At 41.2% G+C, this 27,915-nt stretch overlaps 1 protein-coding gene across 1 annotated transcript in view; it reads right to left on the bottom strand.

Moving 5' to 3' along the window:
• Positions 1-22,460, bottom strand: part of DLEU7 (deleted in lymphocytic leukemia 7) — a 33,808-nt gene extending 11,348 nt beyond the window's left edge. Inside the window, exon 1 of the mRNA XM_004604609.2 lies at positions 21,611-22,460. Within this exon, the coding sequence (XP_004604666.2) occupies positions 21,611-22,069 (459 nt within the window). The 5' untranslated portion in view covers positions 22,070-22,460. The remainder of the gene's footprint in view (positions 1-21,610) is intronic.
• Between the last annotated feature and the right edge of the window lie 5,455 nt (positions 22,461-27,915).

The following is a 27,915-nucleotide window of genomic DNA, read 5'->3' as shown; positions in this document are numbered from 1 at the left end:
ATTTTCGAATTGGGCTGGAGCAATCGTACAGCGGGTAGGGCATTTGCCTTGTATGCGGCCGACCCAGGTTCAATTCCTCCACCCCTCTTAGAGATCCCAGCAAGCTATCGAGAGTATCCTGCCCACATGACAGAGCCTGGCAAGCTACCCGTGGCATATTCAATATGTCAAAAACAGTAACAACAAGTCTCACATGGAAATGTTACTTGTGCCTGCTTGAGCAAATCGATGATCAATGGGAATTAAATGTGATAATTCAATTATGATATATTAAATATATTTTCTATATTTACACACTTAATTATACATATATAAGTATATATGTTAGTTAAATAAAAGGAAGTGGGTACTAAATATAATCAAATTAAAGGAAATTAGAACTAAAGCATAATTAAGTTAGTTAAATAAAAGGAAATAAAAACTAAAATCTATAGCCAAAAAAACCTCTACTGGGGTTTTTAAAAAGGAAAATAAAAAAATATTCCTCAAGAAGATATAACACATGTTCTTGTGAGTGCCTAATAGTCAATTTACTACCAATACACACATTTAAAGACTGATTCTAACTTATCTTACTTTGAAATTAAGAGACCAAACAACAAAGCAATCAGTTGGAAAGAGAAGATTAAAACATCAGGACCTTGGTCCAAAGTTCATTAGCAAATGTATTTATATGGGATATATTTAATTTAACTACACTATAATGTTACAAATAAGATGCCAATGAATATCAAGACACCTGTATCATATAAATAACAATGCAGATAAACAGGAGATCAATAACTTAGATAATCTTACCAAAATATGCATGACCTTAACAACTAAATAATTTATAAATCACTGAAAAAATAACTTATATTTTAAAATACTTTATAATGAATAATATATCAATCTAACAACCATGAAAATACTGTATCACAGTGTCCAAGTACCAGACCCTGAGAACCTGAAAAACCCGCTTCTCTGCCGAGGTGCCCCCTGAGCACCCAGCCAGAGGGGACCCACATGTCTTAGGACTGCTTCATAAGTGAACTGCAAGCCCCTGAAGGCACCACTGCGGCCCCTCCCCCCGCAGGTACAGTGGCACGGTGGGTGTGGCCTCCGAGCAGCTGCTCAAGTGGCCACAGTTAGTTTCCCCTTTCCCAGCACTTTGGACTCACATCTCAGCCTCCAACACCTGATTCTGACTGACGAGGACAGCCCGGCTATCCCAAGCACATTAGGTCAAAAGCCTGCTAGCCTATTCCAATCAAAATACTCTGAAAACTCACCAAAATAATAGTGAATACAGAATCCGAACAAGCCTAATATAAAAGAACACGTCCCCTAAAGCTGCACTAGTGGCCTCACATGAGGCACAGAGGAGCACCAAAGAGGGAGTATTCTTAAAGGGAAAAAGGAGACCATCATCAACTGAGCCCATATAGAATCCTCTCTGGCAGCAAGAGGGGGCCACTAGAATGGACTGGAGGGACCCGCCTTCACGATACCACAGCAACATGAAGAAACAGCGCAAATCCCCACCACGAGGAGTGGAAGAAGAAAAGGGCCCTGAAGCCTCAACAGGGAATATCAATATCTCCAATAAAGAATTTAGAGATAAAATGTTGAGGATGTTCAATGAGCTCAAAGAAATGATGAAAGAGACACCCATTAAACTAAAGAAGAACATGAAAGAAACAGTGGCACTGGTGGCACTGATAGCCAACAAAATACGGAAGACATGAGAGAAGAAATAAGAAAGGTACAAACAGAAGTGTCACTACTAAAGGATTTGGTAGATGAAATTAAAAACTTTGGCCCTCAATAGTAGAATGACAACATCTGAAGATGAGCTGCAGAAAGCATACAGGAAACAATATATATATTGGGAAAATATCTCAAAATAGCGCTTGGGCAAATAAGATACTTAGGGGATGAACTCACAAGGAACAACATAAGAATCATCAAACTAAAAGAAAGACATAGAGGAAACCCCAGTGAAGAAGTAACAGTTACAGACACCATTGCTGAGAAGTACCCAGTGCTAAAGAATGCAGGTATCCAGACCAAGAAGTCCAAAGGGTACCAGCTAATAGGAACCCTAATAAAAAGACTCCAAGGCATATTATAATCATAACGACAATATCACAGACAGAGACTCTATACTGCAAGCAGAAAGATCAAAGAAGGAAATCACATACAAAGGAGCACCCCTTAGATTTACAGCAGATCTGTCAGAGGAAACCCTCTAAGCCAGAAGACAATGGTGGGATATAGTGAAAAAACTCAATGAAATGAACACTTCACCAATACTCTATCCGGCTAGACACTCTATTCGGCTAAACTCTCACTAAAACTGGAAGGAACGATATACCATTTCATGGATAAAAAACAGCTCATAAATGTCATAGACTCAAAACCAACCTTAAAAGAAGGACTAGAGGGGCTACTGTAAGACAAGACAAACCCTTATAAGCCAAAAACCTCTACAGAAAGATGGCACAAAACTCCATGACAATAATCTCTCAATGTCAATGGTCTAAATGCACGTATCAAGAGGCTAACAGAAAGACAGAGAGGCAACCCCAGTGAAGTAGTAACAGTTACAGATGCCATACCAGAGCAGCAAAATGGATAAAAAGACTGAACCCAACATTCTCCTGCCTACAAGAAACACATCTGGACAGTCAGAGCAAACACAGCCTCAAAGTCAAAGGATGGAAAATAATTCTTTGAGCAAACAACTCCCTCAAAAAAGCAGGGTGGCCACACTGGTATCCGACAACATAGATTTCAGGATGGAAAATATTAGAAGGGACAGTACACGTCATTTTTTTACTAATCAATGGATATGCACATCAGGAAGAAATTACACTCTTAAACATATACTATTACACCCTCAATAAGGGGTCAGCAAAATACTTAACTGCTAATAGACTTCAAGGAGGACATTGAAAGCAACACAATAGTAGTCAGAGACTTCAACACCACCCTATCACCTCTTGATAGATCAACAAGACTAAAACTCATCAGGGAACTACTGGCTTTGAAGGAAGAAATGGAAGAGAAAGGGATAATAGATGTATACAGGGCTTTTCATCCCCACAAACTGAATACACATTCTATCCCAGTGCACATGGAACATTTTCCAAGATAGACCATGTGCTAGGTCACAAAACAGACCTCAATAGAATCAGAAAGATAGAAATTGTATCAAATATCTTTTCAGATCACAATGACTAAAGATGAAGTTAATAGAAACAGAGAATCAAATAAAATACCTGAAAATTAAACAACTCAACGTTGAATAACAAGTGGGTAAGAGAGGAAATCAAGGAAAAAAATCAAAAGATTGCTGGAAACAAATGTGAATGAAGACATGAGCTATCAGAACTTGTGGGACATAGTTAAAGCAGTGCTAAGGGGAAAATTTATAGTTCTGCAAGCATTTCTCAGGAAGGAAGAAAAGGCCTCATAAATAACTTGACTTCACAACTTAAGCTCTTAGAAAATGACCAACATAAAGAGTCCAAACCAGACAGGAGGAAAGAAATAATAAAACTTAGAGTAGAAATTAATGACATGGAGATCCAAAAAACAATCCAAAAGATTAATAAAACCAAGAGCTGGTTCTTTGAGAAAATAAAAAAGATTGATAAACTACTAGCAAGACTCACAAAAACAGAGGGAGAGAGAGAGAACCCTAATAAACTGAATCAGAAATGAAAAGGGGGACATCACAACAGAAACCACATAAATTCAAAAGATCATCAAAGATTACTTTGAAAGCCTGTATGCCACAAAACAAGAGAACCTAGAATAAATGGATAAATTTCTGGATTCCTATAACCTCCCAAGGCTGAGCCAAGATTTAGAGTACCTGAATAGACCTATCACTATCAAGGATATTGAAACAGTAATCAAAAGTCTTCCCAAAAACAAAAGCCCAGATCCGGATGGATTCACTAGCGAATTCTTCCAAACATTTAAAGACCCAGGCTGAGATCTCCAAGCCTGCTCAGATTGGGACTGGGCCTTCTCCACCCAGACCCCCCATTTTTCAGTAGCTTGGCAGCCACACCCACAAATTACCCCTGGCGCCGTGTAATCCCACCAATGGCCAACATCCAGAGACTATAAGACCAAGCTCCCAGAAGAGAGTGACGCAGGGTCTCTTGCCCCCCGCACCTGGCTGTCTTCACCGGGGCCCCTCGGAGGGGACAGTTTGCCTTTCCCTCCCTGCCCCAAGCAGAGCCTTGACAGTTGAAGACCTCTGTAACCCAGCCACAGTCATGCTCAAGGCCAGTCTCCACATGTTTGATCGAGCCTCACACATGAGGGGACCGGCAGAGGAACCCATGTCTGTGGGACCCAGGTCTGAGATCTCCAAGCCTGATCAGATTGGGGCAGGGCCTTCTCCACCCAGACCCCCCATTTTCCAGTAGCTTGGCAGCCACACCCACAAACTGCCCCCAGCACCGCATAATCCTACCAACGGTGATTCTTTAAAAAAAATTTTTTTAATAAAATACTATATCACAAATGTGTGGGATATAGCTAATAGTAAGTAAATAACATGCACATATAGTGTAGACATAGGTAAATACTTGCTAAAGGTCCAGAGAGATACCTCAGGGATCAGAGGCATATGCCTTGCAAATATAGTGACTGGAGTTTGATCCCCAGGTTACATGCCCTTCCAAGTATTTCTGAGTATGACTCTGGCGGCCTCAAGCACTATTGAACCCAAGTACTGAATTTGCCTGGTGGCCAAGTAACTCCTGAGTGGTTAATGGGTTCCCTGAGCACTGTTTGGAAATACCAATCCATCTTCCCTCCCCAAAAAAGGGAAAAGAATCATCACAGAAAAGTTCAACTCAATAACTTAGAAAAAGAAAAATCAAAAGCCATTAGTAATAGTATTATAAACACAGTGCCTACAGGCAAGTGGGACTGCGAGAGGAAAAAGTAAAATAAAATGGTATAGGCTGGGTATGGGGAGGGAAACTGGTGACTTTGTGGATAGAAGTGGACACTGGTGACGGGACTGGTGCTTGAACACTATGCCTGAAATCAATCATGAATAACTTTGTAATTCATGGTGATTCAATAAATCTTCTTTTTTAATAAGAATGTAAGGAACAACTAGAAATCGAACTAAATTTAAGTGAGGAGCCAGAATTTTATTCCTAATTTTGCACTACCAGAAATGACCCTGAGCAGAGTAGGAAGCAACCCCCAGGCACTGGGGGTGTGCCCCCACCCCCTAAAATTTCTGTCACTTAGGTGAAAAGCACTTGGCCTTCAAGCAAAGGTGTTTGTTAGAGAATGTCTCCCAAGAAATAAAATGAATGTCCATTTACTTCAGTTTCCATAAGAGCTAGGCTCTAGGATAAAAAGATGAATATAGTACAGTCCTTTATTCAAGCATTCACAGGCTACTGTGCTTTGGGGTTTTATTTTCCTCTTCAGAATGGCCTTGATGCCCTGCTTTTGTGGGCTGCTCATTTCTGCTCAGGTGGTACTAAGGGACAATTTAGATCATTTGTCCCAAAGTTTGTGGGGTAACTTAAATTGTTGGAGCATGTTGCTCAGGATTGGGAAAGTCGAGAGAAAATGACTCTGAGCTACTGCCCCACAATCCACATAAAGGAAATTGTGCTCTTGCATTGTAGAAGTGATCCAATTCCAAGTACAAAGCAGAAGGGTCAAAGAAAACTTGCAAAGGGAAATTTAAACCCGAAGGAACCACTGAAATGTGTGCTGACACAGGCTTATTAGCCAATCTGCAAAGGTATTCATCACCCAAAGAGGATTTAAATGCCTTTTAAACCATATTTGTGGGTCTAAAATCTGAAGTCAATTTCACATTTACTATAAAGAATCAAAGAAGCCACCGCTTCGGGAAATTATACTAACAATAAAATTCCACTGCTGGGCTGTACTGGTCCCTGAGGCCTTGGATAAACTTCTGATCTCTGGCAAGCTTTGCAAAGCTTCTATTTTACTATTTTAGTACGGCATTTTCTTTTAATCCTTTCTCAAATATATTAACAATCAAAGAAAATAAATTAATAGAAATAGGCTTTCCATGGGACTCTGAAGTCAGGGAAAGGAAAAATAAAACAGGTGATCGCTTCTCTTCCTTTCTTGGAAGGTCAATAATCATGAATGACTGGATCCAATAATCATGGACTCCAACCAAATTTCTATTTCCACTGCTTAAGGTCAAAGCATTAAGGCAATAGCATATAAAGTGGCTCCTGGGCTGCTGAAAGAAATGCAAATGATTGATATATGTGATGCTTTCTCTGAGGATGTTTTCATTTAATAGCCAGTGTATCTTCCCAGTATCCTGTATGTAGCAAGTCCCAGATGCTTCCAGAAACGATATAATATTCTAGACATTAGGGCCGTTGAGCATTTTACCAGGATTAGAACACTATGGCCTTGCTATCTAAAAGAAAATCTTGGAGCTTCTAAAAACCTTGTACAATTTTTGACTAGGACATGAAATATATTAGTTGTTACAACGGTCCAAATTGATAGTGTTCACTTTTTAAAATTTGCTAGTCAACCTACTGGGTTTTTGTTCTTTTTTCTTTTAATATTTTTTTCTCTTTTGGGGTCCACCCATGTCTGTGCTCAGGGCTTTACTCCTGGTTCTGCACTTAGAAATCACGTCTGGCTCTGTACTCAGAGATCACTCCTGGTGGGGCTCAGGAGACTGTCTGAGGTGCCAGGGATTAAACTTGGATCAGCTGTATGAAGGCAAGCACTCTGTCTGCTGTACTATCTCTCTAGCCCCTTAGTTCTTTTTTCAAAAATTTATTTATTTTTTAATTAGTGAATCACCGTGAGGGTACAGTTACAGATTTATACATTTTTTGTGCTCATGTTTCCCTCATACAAAGTTCGAGAACCCATCCCTTCACCAGTGCCCATTCTCCACTACAAATAAACCCAGCATCCCTCCCACCCACCCCAATCCCATCTCCCCCACCCACCCTGTCACTGTGGCAGGGTATTCCCTTTTGTTCTCTCTCTCTAATTAGGTGTTGTGGTTTGCAATAAAGGTGTTGAGTGGCCATTGTGTTCAGTCTCTAGTCTACATTCAGCACGCATCACCCTTCCCCCACGTGGCCTCCAACCACATTTTACTTGATGTTCCCTTCTCTATCTGAGTTGCCCTCTCCCCAGAATGTGAGGCCAGCTTCCAAGCCATGGAGTCAATCTCCTGGTACTTATTTCTACTATTCTTGGGTGTTAGTCTCCTACTCTGTTATTCTATATTCCACAGATGAGTGCAATCTTTCTATGTCTGTCTCTCTCTTTCTGACTCATTTCACTTAGCATGATACTTTCCATACTGATCCACTTATATGCAAAGTTCATGACCTCATTTTTTCTAACAGCTGCATAGTATTCCATTGTATAGATGTACCAAAGTTTCTTAAACCAGTCATCTGTTCTAGGGCACTCGGGTTTTTTCCAGATTCTGGCTATTGAAAATAGTGCTGCGATGAACATATAAGTGCAGATGTCATTTTGACTACACTTTTTTTGCTTCTCTGGGATATATTCCCAGCAGTGGTATTGCTGGGTCAAATGGGAGCTCAATTTCTAATTTTTTGAGAATCGTCCATATTGTTTTCCAAAAGGGTCTAACCCCTTAGTTCTTTTCTAAATTCAAGTAACATTACATTAATAATTACAATGCATTATAATTAATTATAAGAGTAACCTGGGTGGGCATCATTTATAAACCAATTCTATTATACTATATTAAATTTAATTATTAAATATACATATTATATTAATACAGTTGGCCCCCTTTTTATTCATCCCCCTCCACTTCCCTTCTGGTAGTTAGAAATTTGGTGTTATTTTTGTATATTTTATTCATTTGTTTTACTTCTTTATGTACCATGTGTGAGTGAAATAATCATATGGTATTTGTCTCTCTCCAATCATGATCTATGTATTTCACTGAGCATAAATACCCTCAACGTTCATCCATATTGTTATAAGTGGCAGGATTTCATCTTTTTAAAATAATGTGCACCAAGTGAATGAGATAATCACCTGTGACTCAACCAAATAACTCATATGATGTCCTTGACCTGTTTGACTCAGTTAGTAGATGAGTTAAATTTACTTCAGACTTATGTAGACTTAGAGCACTATAAGATACTGTTGTGGACGTTGGTTGGTTCTAATGTATGTATCTCTGGGAAACAGTAAAAACACAAGAAAATATAACCTCTCCTGCAATGTTTAATGAGAGCAGACATATATCTTAATGTATAGAATAATGTGATGAATATACTTTTCTGTGCCCACACTGACCACATATTATGATTATATATGATTTGTACTATGATTTTGTGTATGATTTTACTATTAGTTGAGTATACACCTCTTCTCCCTGAATTAACACAGTTCTTTTGTTTTTATGGTTCTTTTGAGTCATTCCTGTGCCTGGTTGTGTTTAGGGCTTATTCCCAGCTCCATATTTAGGGGTCACTCCTGGTGGGTTCAAAGGACCATACAGGGTACCAAGGATCAAACCCAGGTCAGTATGTATTAGGCAAATGTCCTACCTACTGTACTACCTCTCTGGTTCCTAGCATAACTCTTAATGAAATAATGGGAAGTGAGTTAAAACTTACAAGTACTGTAAACCTAAGGTGTGTTTACTGGATATTGCACAGGAAGTAAAATAACTGATATGTAAAATTAAAACACTATAAGATAAAATGTACTGAGTATTGCTCTTAATGCACTACAAGGAGACAGCATAAATACAAGACTGCCTAACAAAAACCCAAAACATTATTTCAAATATTATCAAGTCTCCACTACTAAGTATATTAGATAAAAGACAGAAAGACTTACTACCTGTTTACTAAGAAACTTAGGGCAGTGAACATTTATTCTAACATTCAGTGAAATATGATGAAGGTTGTGACAAAAACACAAAAACCTAAATATTTTTAGGTTTAAACCTTGATATTTATGGGTTCATAATCTAGGCATGCTACAGGGTTCAGACAAAGTTCAGGCTCATGTTTCCTTTCTATAGAAAACTTCAGTGTGGTATCCAAAGCTTGTTAGCTCTGCTAGCAAAAACAGGGTGCTTAGGAAGCAACACATTAAACGACCTCTATTTTTAGGACATTTCCTCCTACTTTTTAACTGTAATTCATTTTGTAATAGGTAAATAATGTTTTCTCAAGGATGTCTGTGTCCCAAACCCCATAACCTATAAGATGTGGCAAAAGGTATCTTACAGACGTGAGTCGGGACAGGCAGCCCTCCAGGAAAACACACAAAAACCTGAATGTGAAGTTCATTCCTTCACAAACACTAAACTAACCATCAGAGCCCTGATTCATTCCCTTTGATCCATGGAGAAGTTGTTTTATAGATGGAATATTCAGATTTCTCATGTGTAAAATGGAAACAATAATAGCTACCATGTGGAGAAGCTGTGGGTTGTGAAGGTCAAATTAGCTCATGAATATAAAAGCTTTTGTATAATGGAATAAGGTATTCCATTAATCTAAGCTACAGATAAATTTGTGAGACACTGGGAGGTAAGGAGAGAAAGAAAAAGAAGGTATGAATAGAAGAAAAGAGTCTCTCTTGGGAACTTGGAATCTAATTAGTGCGATCAAACTTATTTGAAACTGTTTGGCTAAGACATCATACAGAGGGCTGGAGCAATAGCACAGCAGATAGGGCGTTTGCCTTGCACGCAGCCTACCCAGGTTCGATTCCCAGCATCCCATATGGTCCCCTGAGCACTGCCAGGAGTAATTCCTGAGTGCAGAGCCAGGAGTAATCCCTGTGCATTGTCAGGTGTGACCCAAAAAACAAAACAAAAAAAAAGACATCATACAGAATAAAATTAATATTCAAGGCCAAAGAGACAGCACAGTGAATAAGGCACTAGCCTTGCACCAGGTCTACCCCAGTTTAATCCCTCACACCACATAGGGTCCCCTGAGCACTGATCTTTGAGCACAGAGTCAGGAGTAATTCCTGAGAACAGGGCCGAGAAAGTCCTGAGTACTGCTAAATGGGCAAACCCACCATCCCCCCAAAACAAAAAAGCTCAAACCAGAAAGATAGTACAGTGGGCAGGGTGCTTGCCTTACATGTGGTTGACCGGGGTTCAATCTCTCGATCACCATATGATCCCCTGAGCCTTGCCCAGGAATCATCCCTGAGCACAGAGTCAGGAGTATGCGCGAAGTACCACTAGATGTGGCCCAAAACAAAAATTCAAAAGCTCAAAAACAATTATTTAAGTTTACCTCATATATATTAGGATGGTTACTAAGAAGAACCTGAAAATAACAATATTAATGAGACTATGGAGAACTGAAATGCTAAACCTTGGTGGAAATTTTAATTGGTGATACATTGGAAAATAGTAACAAGGTTCTTCCAAAAAATTAAAAATAGAATTATCATCTAATTCAGTAATTACCTGCTGAATTTTTGTTCCCAAAGACTGAAAGCAAAATCTCAAAGAAATATTTCCAGATTCATGTTCATAATAGCACTATTCACAATGGTCAAGAGATAGTTCAGTGAGATCGTCCAGTAATAGCCAAGAGATAGCTTAGTGTTCATGAAGGATGCATAGGTAAACACAATGCAGTCTATACGTACAACAGAATGCCTTCAGCCTTACATTCAGTTTCAGATTTTCAGGATTGAAAATAAAAATAGAGAAATGATGACAAAACAATATACTTTAGACTACTGATCTGTATACATAAAGTGGTAAATTTTATATTTTGGGTATTATATTTTTACTATAGTGAAAAAACAATTTTTTTGACTACTTGAAGTTATCAGATTGATACTGGTTTGCAGGAGGAATAGGCAGTTTAGAGAAGTCATCAGAGAACTGGTTGGTGGGTAGGTCAGTGTAGAAGCTATAAGATGGAAAGTTTGCAGAAAGCAGTATTTTACTCATAGTGAAAAAAAAGTTTCTGTAATTAGAAGTTGGGAAGGGCTGGCTAAAGTCAAGTAGGATTTCTGACTGGAAGAAAGTCAGCCTATGAAGAACAACTTTAAATTTGTATTGTGAACAGGGCAGAAACTAGCATGGCCGTAAATGCCACAGTTAAGTGTTGGGGACTACCTAGCATGACAGTAAAACAGCAAATCAGGAACCGGAGCACATATCCCAGGCCTTAATACAACTTGTTACTTGACCCTCACAATAGTCAACCTTAGATAAAAACAAATATGGCTTGGAGAGAGTAAATGACATTCTTCAATTGTACAACCCATGAGTGTCAGAACTAGAATTCAATCATGTGTTATTTAACAATTGCAATAGATTCTGAGAAATCAAAGCAATTATGTCATCGTGGGAATGTCACAGAGTGTAATTATACAAACAAAAGTGGTATGGTATAATCCTATTACACATGTAGGTTATGTGGCATAGCCTATTGAGACCACTGTATGCAATCCCTTGTTGACAGCTGCTAAGTGAGACATAACTGTAACCTCTCTTTCAAAATTCAAATGTTTATCAAAAACCTACCCCATATCAGAAACAGGGCCAGGTGCCGTGGTGACTCAGAGAACAGAGTGTGCCTCCTGCGTGGGGGACAGACAGTCTGGTGAACAGGAGCTTGGGAGCCATACATGCCTCTGCAGGATGAACCCAGGCACCGTGGAAGCAAACTGGACAGACCCCAAACCAATTTTGGGGATAGAATAAAAATGCCTACAAGTGAATTGCTTCATGTTTCTTCTTGGCCACATTCACACTAGTTTTATTGAAGTGAACTGAGAACTATGGTGTTGCGCAGCTCAGATTGGCTCTGGTCACATCCAAATTGAAGACTGGCCTGCTGGCCCATCCTTCTTCCCTGCAACATAATAGGGAGGGTTTGGACATCTGGAAGATATTCAAAGCATGGAACCGTCCATGCTTCCTGGAGAGACAGCCTCTAGCTAATCAGAAGCCTCCTGGTTGGAGGCTCCCCTTCTCTGCTCTTTCCTTTCCTGCTGAACCCAAGGCAGGTCTTAGAAAATTGCCGCATGCAAACTGTTCTGCATTATCCATTGTGTTTACTAGCAATGTACACATCTGGAATCCTTGAACAACTGAAAATTCACCTGCAAAATCCAAAAAAGGGTAGAAAATATAGGCCCTCTTTTACTTTATTACTGAAAATATATATTCCATCAAAACTAAAGATTTGAAAGCAAGTTTTCTGGCAACAAGAGTTAGCTTCAAAGATTGTTTTCTGAAATGAATACCATAAATAACGAAGTCTAAAATTTAGTATATAATTTACAAGCTCTAAAATGCAAATGGGGGGCTGGAGCAATAGCACAGTGGGTAGGGCATTTGCCTTGCATGCGGCTGACCCGGGTTCAATTTCCAGCATCCCATATGGTCCCCTGAGCACCACCAGGGGTGGTTCCTGAGTGCAGAGCCAGGAGTAACCCCTGTGCACCATCAGGTGTGACCCAAAAAACATAAAATGCAAATAGGTTTTAAACAATCCACAAGGAAAGGTTATTTTTTGGGGGGAGGGGTTATAAATTTATTTATTGAAACACCGTGAGAACAGTTCAAAGCTTTCGGGTTTAAGTCTCAGTCATACAATGATCAAACACCCATCCCTTCACCAGTGCATATTTTCTACCACCAAAATCCGCAGTATACCCTCCATCCCACCCCTCCCCCTACTTGTCATGATCACAATCACAAAATTCTGTTAATCATTGATTTCTCAAGTGGGCTCAGTAAACTCTCCATTCGTCCTTTCCCTGAGATCTTAAAAGTCTCTCTCGACTTGGCCCTCCCAATGATGTCTCATTGGAGGCTCTTTCAGGGTCAGGGGAATGAGATCCAGCTTGTTACTGCATTTAGCATATGAATACACCATGGGAAGCTTGCAAGGCTGTCCCATGTGGGCAGGAAACTCTCAGAAGCTTGCCAATTTCTCCCAGAGGGAGAAGTAGACTACAAGATATCACATGGCCAAGAAGTGGCCACACGCTTCTGGGAGCTCGCCTTTAAGTCTCTGGATGTTGGCCGTTGATGGGATTACACACACCTGGGTTCCTCTGCCGGTACCTTCATGCATGAGGCCCGTTTGAACATGTGGAGAGGGGTCTCGAGCATGACTGTAGCTAGGCTCCAGTGGTCTTCGGCCGCTGGGAGCTCTGCTCGAGGTGCGGAAGGAAGCTGGAATTTCCACATTACTCTCTCTCTACTTTGATTACATTCAATATTTCAACACCAGTTCCACCATTATTACTTGGAATTTCCCCCTAATGCTCGGACCTGCCGAAAAGACAACATTTGACAATTTGTTTTCTATTGCTGGTTATGAATAGCATACGATGTGGCACGGCCACTATCGCAGCTGCGCAATCTTGGAATTCTGAAATTTTAATAAGCAAGTCTGGAGAGATTTCTGCCAAAAGCAGCTGGGTTCTGAGATTCATTTGTGTGTCTCTGGGATCATGACCGTTAAGGAGCTTAAGACACAGGCAGAGGGGCCATCTGTAGGCGACATCTCGGGGTCTTATGGGGCAGGGGAGAAGAAGGAGTGGCTCCACCCCTATTCCATGAGGCCTCATGTGTCTCGTCACTGCTGGCCTGTACCTGACTGTCCAGTGGGCTCTAGAAGATGGTGGCCATGGGCTTCAAGGGGGAATAGGTGGAGGGACAACACCTTCTCCCACCTGGGATGGCCTGGTGCCAGTAACCTAATGCAAAGTCCGGATGCATTTCTGCCAAAAGCCGCTGGGTTCCACAAGGAAAGTTTTAGATTCCTTTTCCCTACATCACCTTCAAGGTCACTTCTAAAATCTATCCAAACTATAAATTAGTTCACATTTTCTTAATTGTTGACTTTAAAATATTCTTTCTTCTCAAAGCAGTCACATCTTTGACTATTCTTTCTTATAATGGCCTCCACAAACTTGCTTCTTCTCTTCTCCCCGTACCCCGTCTCACACTCTCTAAATTGGTTGTGTGCCCTAGAGATAGCATTAAAGAAAGAAAAGGCAAAGGGCTTGGGGACCAGAGAGATAGTACAGCAGGCATGGTGTTTGCCTGGCACACAGCTGAACTTGATTTTATGCAGGGCACCACTACAGTTGCCTGAGCAAAATCAGAAGTGATCCCTGAGCACAGACGCAGGAGTAAGTCCTGAGCACAATCAGATATAGCCCAAAAACCAAGAAAAAGAGGGCTTTGTCTCAGATTTTTGTGAAGGGGCTAGGCTTTAGTGAACTTCAGTCTAATCAGCACACTGTGTTCTTTCTTTTCTCTTTTTCTTTCTCTCTTTCTCTTTCTCTCTCTTTCTTTTTCTTTCTCTCTCTTTCTCTCTTTCTTTCTCTCTTTCTTTCTTTCTTTCTTTCCTTCTTTCCTTCTTTCTTTCTTTCTTTCTTTCTTTCTTTCTTTCTTTCTTTCTTTCTTTCTTTCTTTCTTTCTTTCTTTCTTTCATTCTCTCTCTCTTTATCCTAAGATTGCCCAATATAAGGTCCTACAAAAGAACATAAATTTCCGTCCTAGGTCAATGATAAGCCCCACATTTAATGAATACATAAATGGAAAAGTAATTTCTCTGTTTTAGAGGGATGCTGTGAATTGTGCTATCAGGTTATATATGCTATCATATGTAACTATACTATATACAAACTGCCCCTACCTTCACTTGGGTCATTAGCTTCTGGCTTTGAACTATAACTCATAATTGCTCACAGCAGTTACAAAGTTACCTGAACCTAAGGTCAAACTCAAATAGTTACATGACTATACAACAATAAGACACCCAATGAAGAACCAAAGTATCTGACAGTAACCATAAAAATGTCTATGGTCCACAGTCACAGGAAATTAAACATTTTTCACTTGTGGTAGACTCCATGTAAACACTCAAAAGTAACTACTATTCCTTATGGGTTTGCGTTGGGTATGGTACCATTTTCATTAGAAAAGTTCAGTGAAAAGCACTTTGTCTGGATACAGACACTTGATTCAGATGTGTTCACAAAGCAAGTCCCAAAATAGCAAAATAAAATCCAACCAAGATTTCAAACATAAGAAGTTTTATTTTGGAACCTTTCTGTAATATCTTTCACTAATCTTTCATTTCAGAAGTTTCTAAGATTTTTATACCATTTACATTATAAAGTTTGACAAAGCTATGGCTGGGTTTCTTCTAGAGCAGTCACTGGGCCTTTTTCTAACAGAGAGCACAATTTTGTCCCAAATAAAGTGTAATTCCCTGGCAATGCCTACTGGTCATATAACCCAGAGTATTTTAAAGGCATATTAGTAATTTTAATTACACAATTTTCAATTTTTTAGGCACAGGCTTCCCAACTAAAGTTAATGGGGGGAAATCATTCATCATCAAAGTCTTCTGAACAACCCAGTATTCACACTTGCAATTTTCAAAAGCATTAGGGATCATTAAGAAGCCAAAGTCAACAGTTTTATAACTGATGCTTTTGCTCTAAAAAATGGTAAAACCAGCAAGGACTATTGAATGTGATGGAACAATTGGTACCAGAATTAGATCACTGAAACAGGTGAGCTCACACCAAGTTTAATCTGCAACGACAGCAAAGTTCTTCTGCCTCCAAAAGTCTGCATCAACCAGAGTTTCTATCAAACTTGCTTCAGAAAAGAACTCTTGGAAACTTTAAATGTTTTAAAACTCCTACTAGAGGGGAAGGGGGTTGAAGAAATCATAAGGGGAACCATTTGACAGTGATGGCACTAGAACTTTGTGATGGGCATAGTAAGACTTGTGCACATGCAGAAGTGAGGTTGTTCTATGGAAATTTTGTGATACAGCAAAACAAAGCTAAATCAGTAAAATTTTATTTTTAAAATGTCTATGTTGGAAACCTAACCATCAATGTTGACTATATTTGGAGAAAGGTCTTGCAGTCTTGCAGTGTGGTGATTTATTGAAATGATTTATTAGTCATCCAGATGACCAATGTATGTTTATATATCTGGCATCCATTTAAAATTCTCGGATCAAATGTCCCCAAAGCTCTGAGTTTTCCCCTCTTGAAAGTAATCAATTTATCTCTTATTATGTTAAGAGGAAAAACTGAGGCTGTGAGGTGATTTTTTTGAGTCCTACCCCCTGATTTCCATGGAGTGGGGAGGAATTGGAGGTTGAGTTCATTGTTATTTTGGCAAAATAGTCAATGACTTGCCCATTTATGACTAAGAAAGTCTCTATAAAAACTCAAAAGGAGGGCTTTTATAGAGCTTCTGAGTTGGTGAACATATGAAGATCTAGGGAGAATGGCATGCCTGGAACGGACATGCATAATTCACAATTTTCCCCATCCTTTGCCCTAAGCATATCTTCGACATAATGAATCCTGAGTAATATTCTCTAAAATATATTCATTCTCTAGTAAATATATAGGTTTCTTGAGTTCTGTGAGCCATTCTAGGAAACTAATTAAAACAGAGTAGGAAGGAGTCTCCTATCTATATTGGGTTGATCAGAAGAAAAGGCTTGAGCTTTCAGTGGTGTGTCATGAGAGTCTGAGGCCATAACCTATGGAACCTGGTGTCATCTCCTAGAAGAGTCAGAACTAAGATGAATTCTCAGACACGCTGCTAGCATCAAAGACGTGCTTGTTAGCATGGAGAGAAACCTCCAAATGCTCCCATTGTAACTGGGTAAAGGAATCCAATATAAGGCCCTTATGAGCGTGGATTAAGGTTTAATGATGTCATAAGGGTAGTGACCTAATCCAACGGGATTTGGGTCCTTGCAAGAAGAGACATTGGAGATCTTCCTTCCTCTACAAACATGGAGAAAAGGCCATATGAGGACAGAATCAGAAGGTGCCAATCTGAAGCTAGAAAGAGCCCTTACCAGAAACCAAATTTGCTGGCACCTTAATCTTGGGCTTCTCAACCTCCACTAGTGAGAAAATAAATGCTTGTGGTTTAAGCCTTCCAGCCGTCGCATTTATTCAGTCAATCCAAGTGGAGACATGCCCATGTATGGTGGTGAGGAGCACAGGACTAACTAGAGTTTGCTGTCACGAGCTTTACTTAAGCGTGATGTTCACAACATCCCTGGGAGCAAGTGTTGTGATATAGTAGGAAGAGTAAGGCCATCACTTCTAAGCGGTGGGGCATTTAGCAAACTCTTCAACTCCTCTGAGCCTCAGTTTCCTCCTCTAATAAACATTTGTCACTTGGTTCATTCCATGACCCCCACCAAATTTAACAAGATCTAGTCAATACCTTGAAGTAGCTCACTGTATGTTTTTCACATGTGTTTTATTAATCTAAATGTTCAAAAGAACATTAAGTGTGGGTTTATTCAGAGCAAAATGCTATGAAATACTCATGAGCACTGAGAGGAGGGAGCTTTGCCTCCCTGTGGTGAGGGTTCCCAGGAGATGACTTCCTTGACTTCTGGTGCTCACACAGTGAGTCACACAATGCAGCATCTGCCTCAGTCAGCAGGCTGAGACTATGGTGATCTTTGACTCTTTCTAACCATGCTGTTGTCAATATCTTTAGAAAAAAGCAGAATTCATAGGTCAAATCTATCAATATCAGGAAAAGAATCCACAATAAAAACAGTCAATCAGAATCCATATATTAGCAGGCATCACCTGCTAATATATAATAGTAATAAATATAATAACAGATCAAAGGTATTGAGATTTACCATGGGGAGCCAGTAACTAAGTTATGTCCACATAATTATTAAGTTCAGTTTAACTCCCGTAATTCTTTGTAATATATTGGTAGTTACTAAAACCATTTTTGTAGTCTGACCGCTGAGTCCAGAAACGTTCAACTTGATTATGCTGTTAAGAAATGAGCTATGAAAAATCTTTGCTGAATTGCATTGACTTAGTATGCATGATGATATAACAAATGTATTCTACCCAACGAGTTCTGGAGCAATTGTAATGCTTTAGAACAGTGCTAAGGGAATACATTTGTAGTTAAAATGTCTAGGGACCAGAGCAACAATACAGTGGGTAGGGTGTTTGCACAACTTACACATGGCTGATCCCAGACTGAGTGCGATTCTCAGCACCCCATATGGTCCCCCAAGCACCACCGTAGTGATTCCAAAGCACACTACGAGCTGGGTGTGGGCCAAAACCAAAAAAAGAAAAAAAAAAATTTCTCAATCTAAAAGGCAATATCCCACTTTTTGCATGTTACGGGGAGGAGATAGAGGCACAGGAAGGCTAAATTCTTGCCCAAGGATCTATGGGAAGAAGTGATAGAATGTCGTTTAAATGTTCTATGGAGACATGATTGTTGTCATGTGTCACCTCAGGGACCTAATGGCTATCATCTGAGTCACAAGCGTAGTTGCTCTCTCGATACAGCATGTAATACTACGCAACGGAACTTCCCAGACACTTCTATGTGACACATGTTATTTCCATTAGCACAAATCTTTGTGAAATCATTCTGGTCTCTAAAATCACATCTCAGATTCTCAATTTAATAAAAAACAGAAAACATTCATCCCAAGTGTTTTTTTTGTTGTTGTTTTGTTTTGGGTTGGGTTGGGTTTGGGTTTAGGGGCTCTACCCAGCAGTGTTCAGGACTTACTCCTAGCTCTCTGCTCAGAGATCATTCCTGATAGGGATTGCCATATAAGGTGCTTAGGATTAAACCCAAGATGGTAATGCAAACAGCTACTAGCTATATTATCTAGTTAGCCTCTCCAAGTGTTTTAATTAGCACCAGTATTGAAACTAAGTCTAATAATTAGTGCTTCCCCAAATTCTTTAAATTCTGCCTCTAAATTCTTTAAAATCATTATTCTACAAATCAAATGTAGACACTACATTTTTTCTAAACAGCAAACCAAGAAAAATTCCTAGGTGATGGCCCACAGATAAATCATCCCAAGAAACTTTCCCTGGTTCTCTCTATTCTGAAAATATTGACTGTTTTGAGGAAACTTGAAACTCATTTCTTGCCTGCAGATGACTTTGATAGTAAAATAAATAATTGAGTACCCATCTTCTTTTTAAATGTTTTCATTTAATTTTTGAGGGGGGAAGGTAAGAGTGATGCTCAGAAGGCTCAGGGGCCCCTTGATCCAGCTGTGCAGGCCTAAAGGTTCAATGCTTTGACCTATTGTGCAGTTTTTCTTGGACATAGCAATGCTAGGAGCCACCAGGATCAAACTCAGAGGTGTTCAGGGGACCACGAGATGCTGGGACTTGCATGTCCTGCATCACTTTGGACTATCACCCCAGACCTCTTCTCAATGAGTACACATCCAGGGGTCTTGATCCTAATAGGGAAGTAAGGCTTAAGGAGTGAGGAGAGAAAGAAGTTTTGTTGTGTTTATGAACTGAGAGGAATTGCCAGGAACCAGCAGAGTAGGGAGTGGGGGATTGATTAAGTCCAGGCACAGAGGAAAGACTGACTTAAAGAGAAAGAATTTGCAAATGATAAAACAAGTGGTGTAAGTGATGATAAAAAAAGTGGTGATACAGTCTTAAACCTCAGAAAGAAATATACTCCTGGCCTCCATTTTCTCAGAAAAGCTGTAAGATATTTGGATGGAGGTAGAAAACATAGGATGAAGTCAGGTAGATACAATTGAAAGGATCACCAAGTAGAAGTTAGTAGGCAGTAGACTAAACTCAAATGGGCTGATCTGTAGGGTGTACTTCCAGGGCCAAGGGTGTCATTGCTTCAAGCTGGAGACAGCCCCTTTGGTCGGATTCCCAAACTCCAGCCTCATCTACCGTTCCTGCCTTGGGTGTGCAAGACAGCCCGAGATACTAATCTCCCCGCTTACCTCTACTATACCATTTGTTGTTGTTGTTGTTGTTGTTTGCATTTTGCTATAGTAAACTAATTTCGGTCCCTCCAAAGTCCTGAGTCCTTTTATTGCTTCTGCATCTTGAACACAACTTCCCTGAAATGGTTTTCCCTTTCATGCATGAAGAGTAAACTTTAAATATATATGTATCAATAACCTTTTCCAAGAAACCCTCTAGGATCAGCTTAGGTAAAATTGAGCACTCTCTCCTTTTGCTATCTTATCCATGTATATACTTCTAATATCATATAACACTTCAAATTCCACCGGTTCTGAGATGAACATATTTTCACATTCAAAAGCACGTCTGAAATGAGGATGTATATTACAATCAGAGCTTTGCCATAGTACATCTGGTAGTACTTTTAATTTTTGGTGCTACCAAAAAAAAACTTCATTTATAAATTTCCAAGGGGAATGTAGCAGTGCTTTGAACCTGGAGCTGGTCCTCTTCCCGGCCACATATCCTGCAATATTTGGTGTATCAACTTGGGGACCGGGTCTTCTGTCAGCATTGTGTAGGTGGTAGCCACGGGGACTGTGAAATGTCCCACAATGCATACATAGTCCAGAAGGTCAAAAATGTCGATAGTATTTGGCTGAGAAATCCAAGCATCGTAACTTATTCCAGGATATTATGATATACTTTGAAGATCTGCAAAGGTTTTAGGTAAACCTTTTATAGTATACAGTAACTTTATAGTATGCTTTATAGTAAATAGTAACATTTTTAAATAAACCTTTTCTAGCAACCTGATGATAGCCATTTCTCCCCAAACCTTGGCTTGGAGGCATACATCTAGTTTGGGATGCATGCTTTTTCTTCCTCTTCTTTTATGAGACTGACTGTCCCTCTGTCCCTCTGTCTTTCTCTTAATAAAATTATTTTACTTTCTAAAAAGGAAAAAAGCAACTCTAAGTGCTCTAAATTTTCTTTCTCACCTCTCCTACACTGCCAGAATTAGACCCTCAAGAGGAAGGAGAAAGACAATGCCCCGTGCATACAGAAGGTCTCGGAATGACTTCTGACCTGAGACCTACTAGGTTAGTCATGAGCGAGACCCAGACGAAAGCGCAGATCCCCACATTCCCACCACACCAATAGTCTGGAACACAGCTGGTCACCCTGAACTGTGCCTGCACATATGAGCCACATGGGGGGTGGGGGGGATCTTGACCCGAGTTCGGCAGAGTAATGATCCTTCCACCCCCAAGACTCACCTCAGTTTCACCCCACTAAGAGACTTGAGGATGTAGTAACATTTAGAGGACTCTGGTAGGCTCTGTGGCAAACTGTAATTATGCAGAAATAACTGCAGTTCATAATTGTAAAGGTGCTCTAAATAAATGCAGGTTCTTCCCCCCTACTCCCACACCCCTCAACCCGCCAAAGCAAAAAAACAGAAGGTAGAAGGAACTGAGGTGGTTATTTAGGGTCTGGTTACTGAGGGTTTGTTATTTGGAGCGGGAGAAGGGAGTGGTCCTCCTCTCCCGGGCTTCACTTGGGACAGGGCCTCAGGGAGTGCAGGGAGCAGATTTCGGAGGGGAAAGAAGCTCCTTGGAGGCTGTGGAAAGGCTTCCTGATCTCTTTGTCCCCTGCCAGGTTGGCCTCAAATGCGGGCCCGGATGTCAAGTTCCTTTCTCGGTACAGAGTAACTGTGGGCAACCACTTCTCCGTGCTCGAGTCACACCCGACCTCCAGCCCGGCCCCCCTCCCTGCCTGGGCGGGCCCCTGGCGCCCAGGGTGTGCTGGACGCCACACTCACCTTCAGATGGATGGGGAAGGGCCGCTCCTGCTGCAGGGGGCCCAGCAGGGTCTGCTCCACGCTGACCAGCTCCGAGGTCGAGGCCACCACGCGTGCCAGCGCGCTGCGCATCGCCATCCGGGCCAGGGTGCAGGGCACCCGGCCGCGGGGGAAGGGGAGCAGCTCCGCGCCCCCCTCGGCCCCGCGCGCCCCCTCCACGTCAAGGGAGCTCGCCTGCACCCCGGCTCCCCCACCCCGGCCCCCCCGGCCCGCGCCTCCCTCCTGGCGCCGGGGTGCCGGCCGGGTGCGCCCGGGGCCTGCGCGACGCGCGGGGGTGGCCGGCAAGGGGTCGGGATCGCAGGGGCTCACGAGAGCGCCCGGCCCGTCGCCCCAGCCCCACTCCTGCTGCACCAGCTGCAGGGTCTGCAGGGCCACCATTTGGTGGCTGATGGAAGCCACCAAGGGCGCGGGGCTGGCCATGGCGTGAGCGCGCGCGGGGCGGGCGGGTGCCGCGGCGGCCGGCGAGGCGCGGGCGCGGGGGGCGCGGGGGTCACTGCCCAGACAGCCGCTCCAGCCGCCCAGCTCTGGAGTGGAGGCGGGAGGGGGGAGGGGTCCGGCCCCGCACCGCCGATCGGCGGCTGGGGAACCCGCACGGTCCCTGGCGGTCGCCTAAAGGCCAGGTGGGCTAGTTGGCACCTGGGGCGGCCCGACGCGCCGCTCCGTACGCGGGGAAACAGTCCCGGGGTGGGCTCGGTTCATCCTCTCCTGGGCATTGCTGCGAGACCCGCCGCTTTGTGCCGAGACATCGATCCGTAGGGCTACCCCGCCCCTGCAGCTGCAGAGGCCCCCCTACCCCCGTCCCACATGTCACCATCTCCGCGGAGGTGGCTGGGGACCTCGAGGGGAAGGCGTCCAAGGAAGCCCCGCCACCACCAGATCCCACCATCACCACCATTCACCCCCCAGCCCCGGGAAGGCGACGTGGTGGCGGGTCGAGCGAGGTTCCAAAAAGGAAGGCTGTGCCTGATCCTCTTCCTTTACTCCCCGCCCTTAGGGAAATTTCACAAACTCTGAATGGTAGTTTTCAAGGCCTCAGAGTGCCTCAGACACAAGAAGTGAACTTGTGGGTCTCGAAATTCTGCTCTTTTTGCTTTATCCAGTCAGGTGTGCTCAGAACTGTGTGGCTGCCAGTAGCTTCTCAGGGGCCAGCCTGCCCCTGCAAGCCATGCAGAAAGCCAGGCCTGGCACTGCCCCGCTGCAGGGCCCCAGCGAATGTCTGAATCGCTCGAAGGTCTTAGGCAGAAGGATTTGGAGCAAAATGTCCACAAGCCACAAACTTCGGGACAGCTGTGCAAATAGTTGGTGTTTTTAATTAAACCTCTCTTCACTATTTCCTTGACTTGGAAAAAAAAAAAGCAAATTTGTGCTTTCATAGACTGGAAAGTATCTGTGAGCGATCACACTTAAAAAAAAAAAATCTTGAGGGGAACGTTGCTGAGGACTGTCCCAGGGCTGCTGGGTTCCTCTTTCTTCCCACACCAAAAGCCATCAAGGGAGCTGGGGTTTCATTCTTCCATTAGAGGCTCTTTGATGCTTGTGAAACTGCTCCAGTGAGACTCTCAGGATAAACCTTGGTCTTCAGAGATAAGGGGAGACTCTGGTCTTTTATGGTTTCTTTAGTTCTGAAAATATGGACCCATACAGCCCCACACTCTCCAATGAAGGGTTCTTCTCACTCTCATTTGCTTCTGCTTTGAAAACAAATCTGAATGCCAAGATAAAGAAAACCTTTCTTGAACAACAACAACAAAAAAAGAATATTTACACTAATTACAACTAAGTAAAAATGCATGTGTTTGCATTAACAGAAAGGAAATTGTTTTGCAAGGAAGTAAATAGCTTGATGTTGATTAGTCTCTTGCTATAAAGTTACTGAAGTTCTTTTTTTTTCTTTTTCTTTTTTCTCTTCGGGTCACACCCAATGATGCACAGGGGTTACTCCTGGCTCTACACTCAGGAATTACTCCTGGCGATGCTTGGGGACCATATGGGATGCTGGGAATCGAACCTGGGTCAGCCGCGTGCAAGGTAAATGCCCTACCCACTATGCTATCACTCCAGCCCAGTTACTGAAGTTTTTAATTTAAAAAATAGAGAAATTCTACAGTGTGTGTGAAAGAGCGAGCGAGAGAGAGAGAGAGAGAGAAGAGAGAATCCTCAAGTGCTGAAAAATATTAAGTCCCACAAAGACATAACAGGGAATAGCACAGACTAACTCTAATTTTCACAGAGCATGTCAGATCTCCTGGGGTGCTCCTCTTTCCAGATAGGCAGGAAATCTAGTTTCATGGACAAACCCTTCCACTATCAAATGGCTGACTGCAAAATCTTCTTGACAGATGGAATTTCAGCCCACAGTAAAGCTGAAATCACTAGATGCAGTCTGACCTGAGGCTCCACTGTTCTACATAGAGGCTGACTTGCCAACTGAACTTCAGGGGGGTATCAGACAAGGGGGGGAAGAAAAGCATGTAGCCTATGGGTGGACTTATTGTTTAAAGCAGCTTGAGGCTTTGTCTGCCTTGGCCATGGGTCATGTTTTCCTTTGCCAGTGCCTTGAAATAGCTGTTATTCCATAGTAAAGCTATAATACCCTAACTGAGGAAAAGTGTTCATAGAATATCGTGGTGAGTTAATAGCAGAGCGGATCTACCTTTGATCCAAAATACCTCTGAAGTTATCTGTGCTGGACCACAAGGAACTAATATCTCATCCCCCACTCTACTCCCTAGTTGAGGCTACTGGGTAATAAAACTATATTCAAAATAGCAATGCCCTGAACATCTGATATTATTTTTTTTGCTTTGAATGCTCTATTTCACTATTTCATGACAAGTTTAACTTAGTTCCCAGTATTTTTTCCTCTTCCTTCATGCTCAATCACTGTAGTCAAGTGGGGTTAACCTGTCTAAAGAAAAGCGGACCACAGCAATTTAGGTTGAGGCCAATTACATATCATAGTCCCACAGAGAATGATCAGCAGTGGGCACAGAACCCAACTAGCACACATGCTCTTTAGGAAAGTCCCAGCAGAATGTACCATATATTAGAATTGAACTAGTTTAGGCCAAAAGAAGAAACCACACACACACACACACACAGAGAGAGAGAGAGAGAGAGAGAGAGAGAGAGAGAGAGAGAGAGAAGTACCTTTTTAACAAGAAAACTTTTATAACATTAAAAAATGTTTGATCCAGTTTGAAGAGATTTTTCTCTCAGATCACAAGTCTTAACTGTGAGTCAACTCCAGGTTAATTCCCAGGAGTGTCAGAGCTCTGGGAATGGCAATGCAGTTTTGTGTGCTGGAATCCAGCTAACCCTTCTATCAAATGGCTAACTGCAAAGACAACCCATGGGTGTGAAACTAAGAAGATAAACAGAGTTTTTGAGCTCCTGCAACCTTCTTATGAGTCTGAGGAGAGAGCCTGCCTGTGAACAAACCAGTAGTAAGTAAACATTCAATTGATCAGAAGCAAGCTATAGAAAAACCAGTGGCACCATAACTGCATCTGAACTCCACATTTAGCTACAGAAGACAGCCTGCCTTTGAGCTTTTCAGTTATATACATTGCTAAAATATCTTTATGCTTCAGTGACTTTGGCTTTTTACTGCCTCTTGCAATAAAAAGTCACAATTAAGTACATTTCTTGGCTTATGTTATAGAATCATTGGGAGTTAATGGAATGACCCTATGACCCAATACTCCTCAAGCAGCTACTGCTAGAAGCTCCCTCACACCATTTTCAAAAATATTTTCATCATTTCTATGTTTTTCTCTGTTATTTCAATAATTGTGGGCAATGAATTCTCTGATATCAATTCTGGTTATTCCTGACTGTTGATGAACACATGTAAGAATGAGTAATGGACACATGCATGAATCTGGAGTGAGGCTAGAAAAGAGAAGAGGTGGAAAACTCAGGGAATAGGCAAATTTCTATATGTAATGGATAAGTATTGTCAGACTAACAAATTTTCTAGTGTTTAATTAACCCAAAGATATTTTCCCCCACATGAGCAAAAGATATGCACTCTTCTGCAGAATCATGAAGAAGTCAGGCACAGAGAAAACAGAAGGGAGCTTGTAGAAGGCACAGCTGTGTGGAGCTATTCTCAAAAGATTTAGTAGATCCCAGATAGATTGAATTCTCCTTGTATTCTTTAGCACTTCCAAAAAGGGCTCCAAGAGAAGTCCAGAAATGGAACCTGTTAACCTTCCACCACACTCTGGCAAAGTTCATAGGCAAGGGCAAAAACGAATAGTCCAAAGAGGCCAGAGGGTTATTATTGAGATAAAAATATGATTGAGAAGAAACAGATGCTTAAGAGATACATCAAGGTAGAAAAATGTACTATAAAAGAGAAAACAATAAAGCTAAGAAAAGAGACCCAGAGAAGAAATGGCCAAGAGAAGGATCAAATTGATCTTTTTTTCCATATACAATTGTTATGTTGAAATATGTCATCATAAAAATGCACATACAATTCTAACTTTGACCTAAATATTTTATTTGCAGGGCAAAAAAGATGCTGTCTTGCCATGAAACCTCTGAATTGCCAAAAACAATTGTTTGCATATGGCAGAGTGTTTTCAGGACATCATATATGAGCTGACTGCTCAGATCATATTAAGCTGGTGAAGCTACGTGCAGTGTAGTAAAACTAAAAGTAGAAGGATAAGGAAAACAAGGGAATGAAGGAAAAGATATAATACGCAATTCACCATCTCACCATAAAATGCAACTCTTTCTGAAGAAATATATAAAATGCAAAACTTTCATACAAAGCCTTTATTAGGGGCTGGGGGGGGGAGTGGGCAGGGAGGGCATTTCCAGGAGGAATTCTTGATGTTGGCAGGTAAAAGAAGACAAAAGATTTTAAAAGCAAACATATAGAATTTCTTCTAATTCTTGCAATTTTGGTGGATGATTTAACTTTTAAGAGTGACAAAATGGATTTTGTCATTTGTGAAAATATGGATTTCCATGCTTCCACAGTTCCAACACAACTTTGTTCAGTTTTCCTCTCTCCATTTCTGATTACAAAATGCAATCCTTGAAAAATGTCTTTTCTCTTGAAGCAAAAAATATGTTTAATTGGGTCTTACAGATAGTATGCAGATATGGAACTTGTCTTGCATGTGCTTAATCTGGATTCCATCCCCACAACCAAATATAGTCTCATGAGCAATTCTATGTATGATCCAAAAGCCAAACAAAATAAATAAAACTACTGGTTTTCTAAAATATTTTAATTATCTGTGTATTATGAATACATGGCATACAATATTAAAAGACCATGGGAGATGAAATGTGTCAGTAGGTAAAAGAAAAGAATTGGATGCTTTAATCTTTGTATCCAATAAAAAAGAAGTTTAAAAAATTAACCAGTTGATATTGAAAATAGAACTAAGTTTACCTGAGGAAAGAGAGGACAGATGGCAAATGAACTGGGAAGGGGTGTAAAAAAAAAAAGGAGGTGGGTTAAAAAAAAAAGGAAGAAACAGTCAATAACCATATAGCTTGTATTTTTAAGAAATGTAACATGGAAATCCTTCAGTAGGATCCTTAAAACAAAACATCTTAAGCAAAAATTCTAATAAGTTGGGTTTGATCTAAATCAATTTTTTTTCTGTTTAAGGGAAATGGGTTATTGCTGTATAGATGGAGTTGTGGGGTGGTGGAATTGGAGGTAGGAACGTTGTATGCCTGAAAACCTGTTAAAAACAGCTTTGTTAATCATGGTGACTAAATTTGGGGAAAAAACCTTTAATGAACAAAAGCAAACATTGTTGAGAAAATGAATTGGCAAACCACAGACTGTAGAAAAATATTCACAATAAATATTTGGCGAAGAATTATATTCTAATACATAAATTAATAGCTGAAAAATTCACAGTAATTTTACTTGGCTATTTATGGGGTGACTTTGGGTGTTACACCCAGCAGGGTTCAGGAGCAATTTTTGACTTCGTTAGGAAGTGACCCCTGGTGGTGCTTGGGAAGCCACATGTAGTAGTACCAGGGTACAACCTAGGGCTGGTCACATTTTAAGGCCAAGTGCTTTACTCCTATACTATTTCTCCAGTTTCAACACTTCATTTTCAAAATAGGCACAAAACTTAGATGACATTTTACCTAAAGTGACATTTATCAAACTAATACAAGAAAAGTGGCTGAGCATCATTATTTTTCTGAAAGTGCAAATTCTAACCACAATGCTGTGCAATTTCATACTCACTCCAAGGGCTTCGAAAAAGTAAAAG

Source organism: Sorex araneus, chromosome 1 (assembly GCF_027595985.1).
Source record: "Sorex araneus isolate mSorAra2 chromosome 1, mSorAra2.pri, whole genome shotgun sequence".
Taxonomy (NCBI): Eukaryota; Metazoa; Chordata; class Mammalia; order Eulipotyphla; family Soricidae; genus Sorex; species Sorex araneus.
The sequence above is the reverse complement of the archived record's forward strand: the minus strand, read 5'-3'. Positions and strand labels throughout refer to the sequence as shown.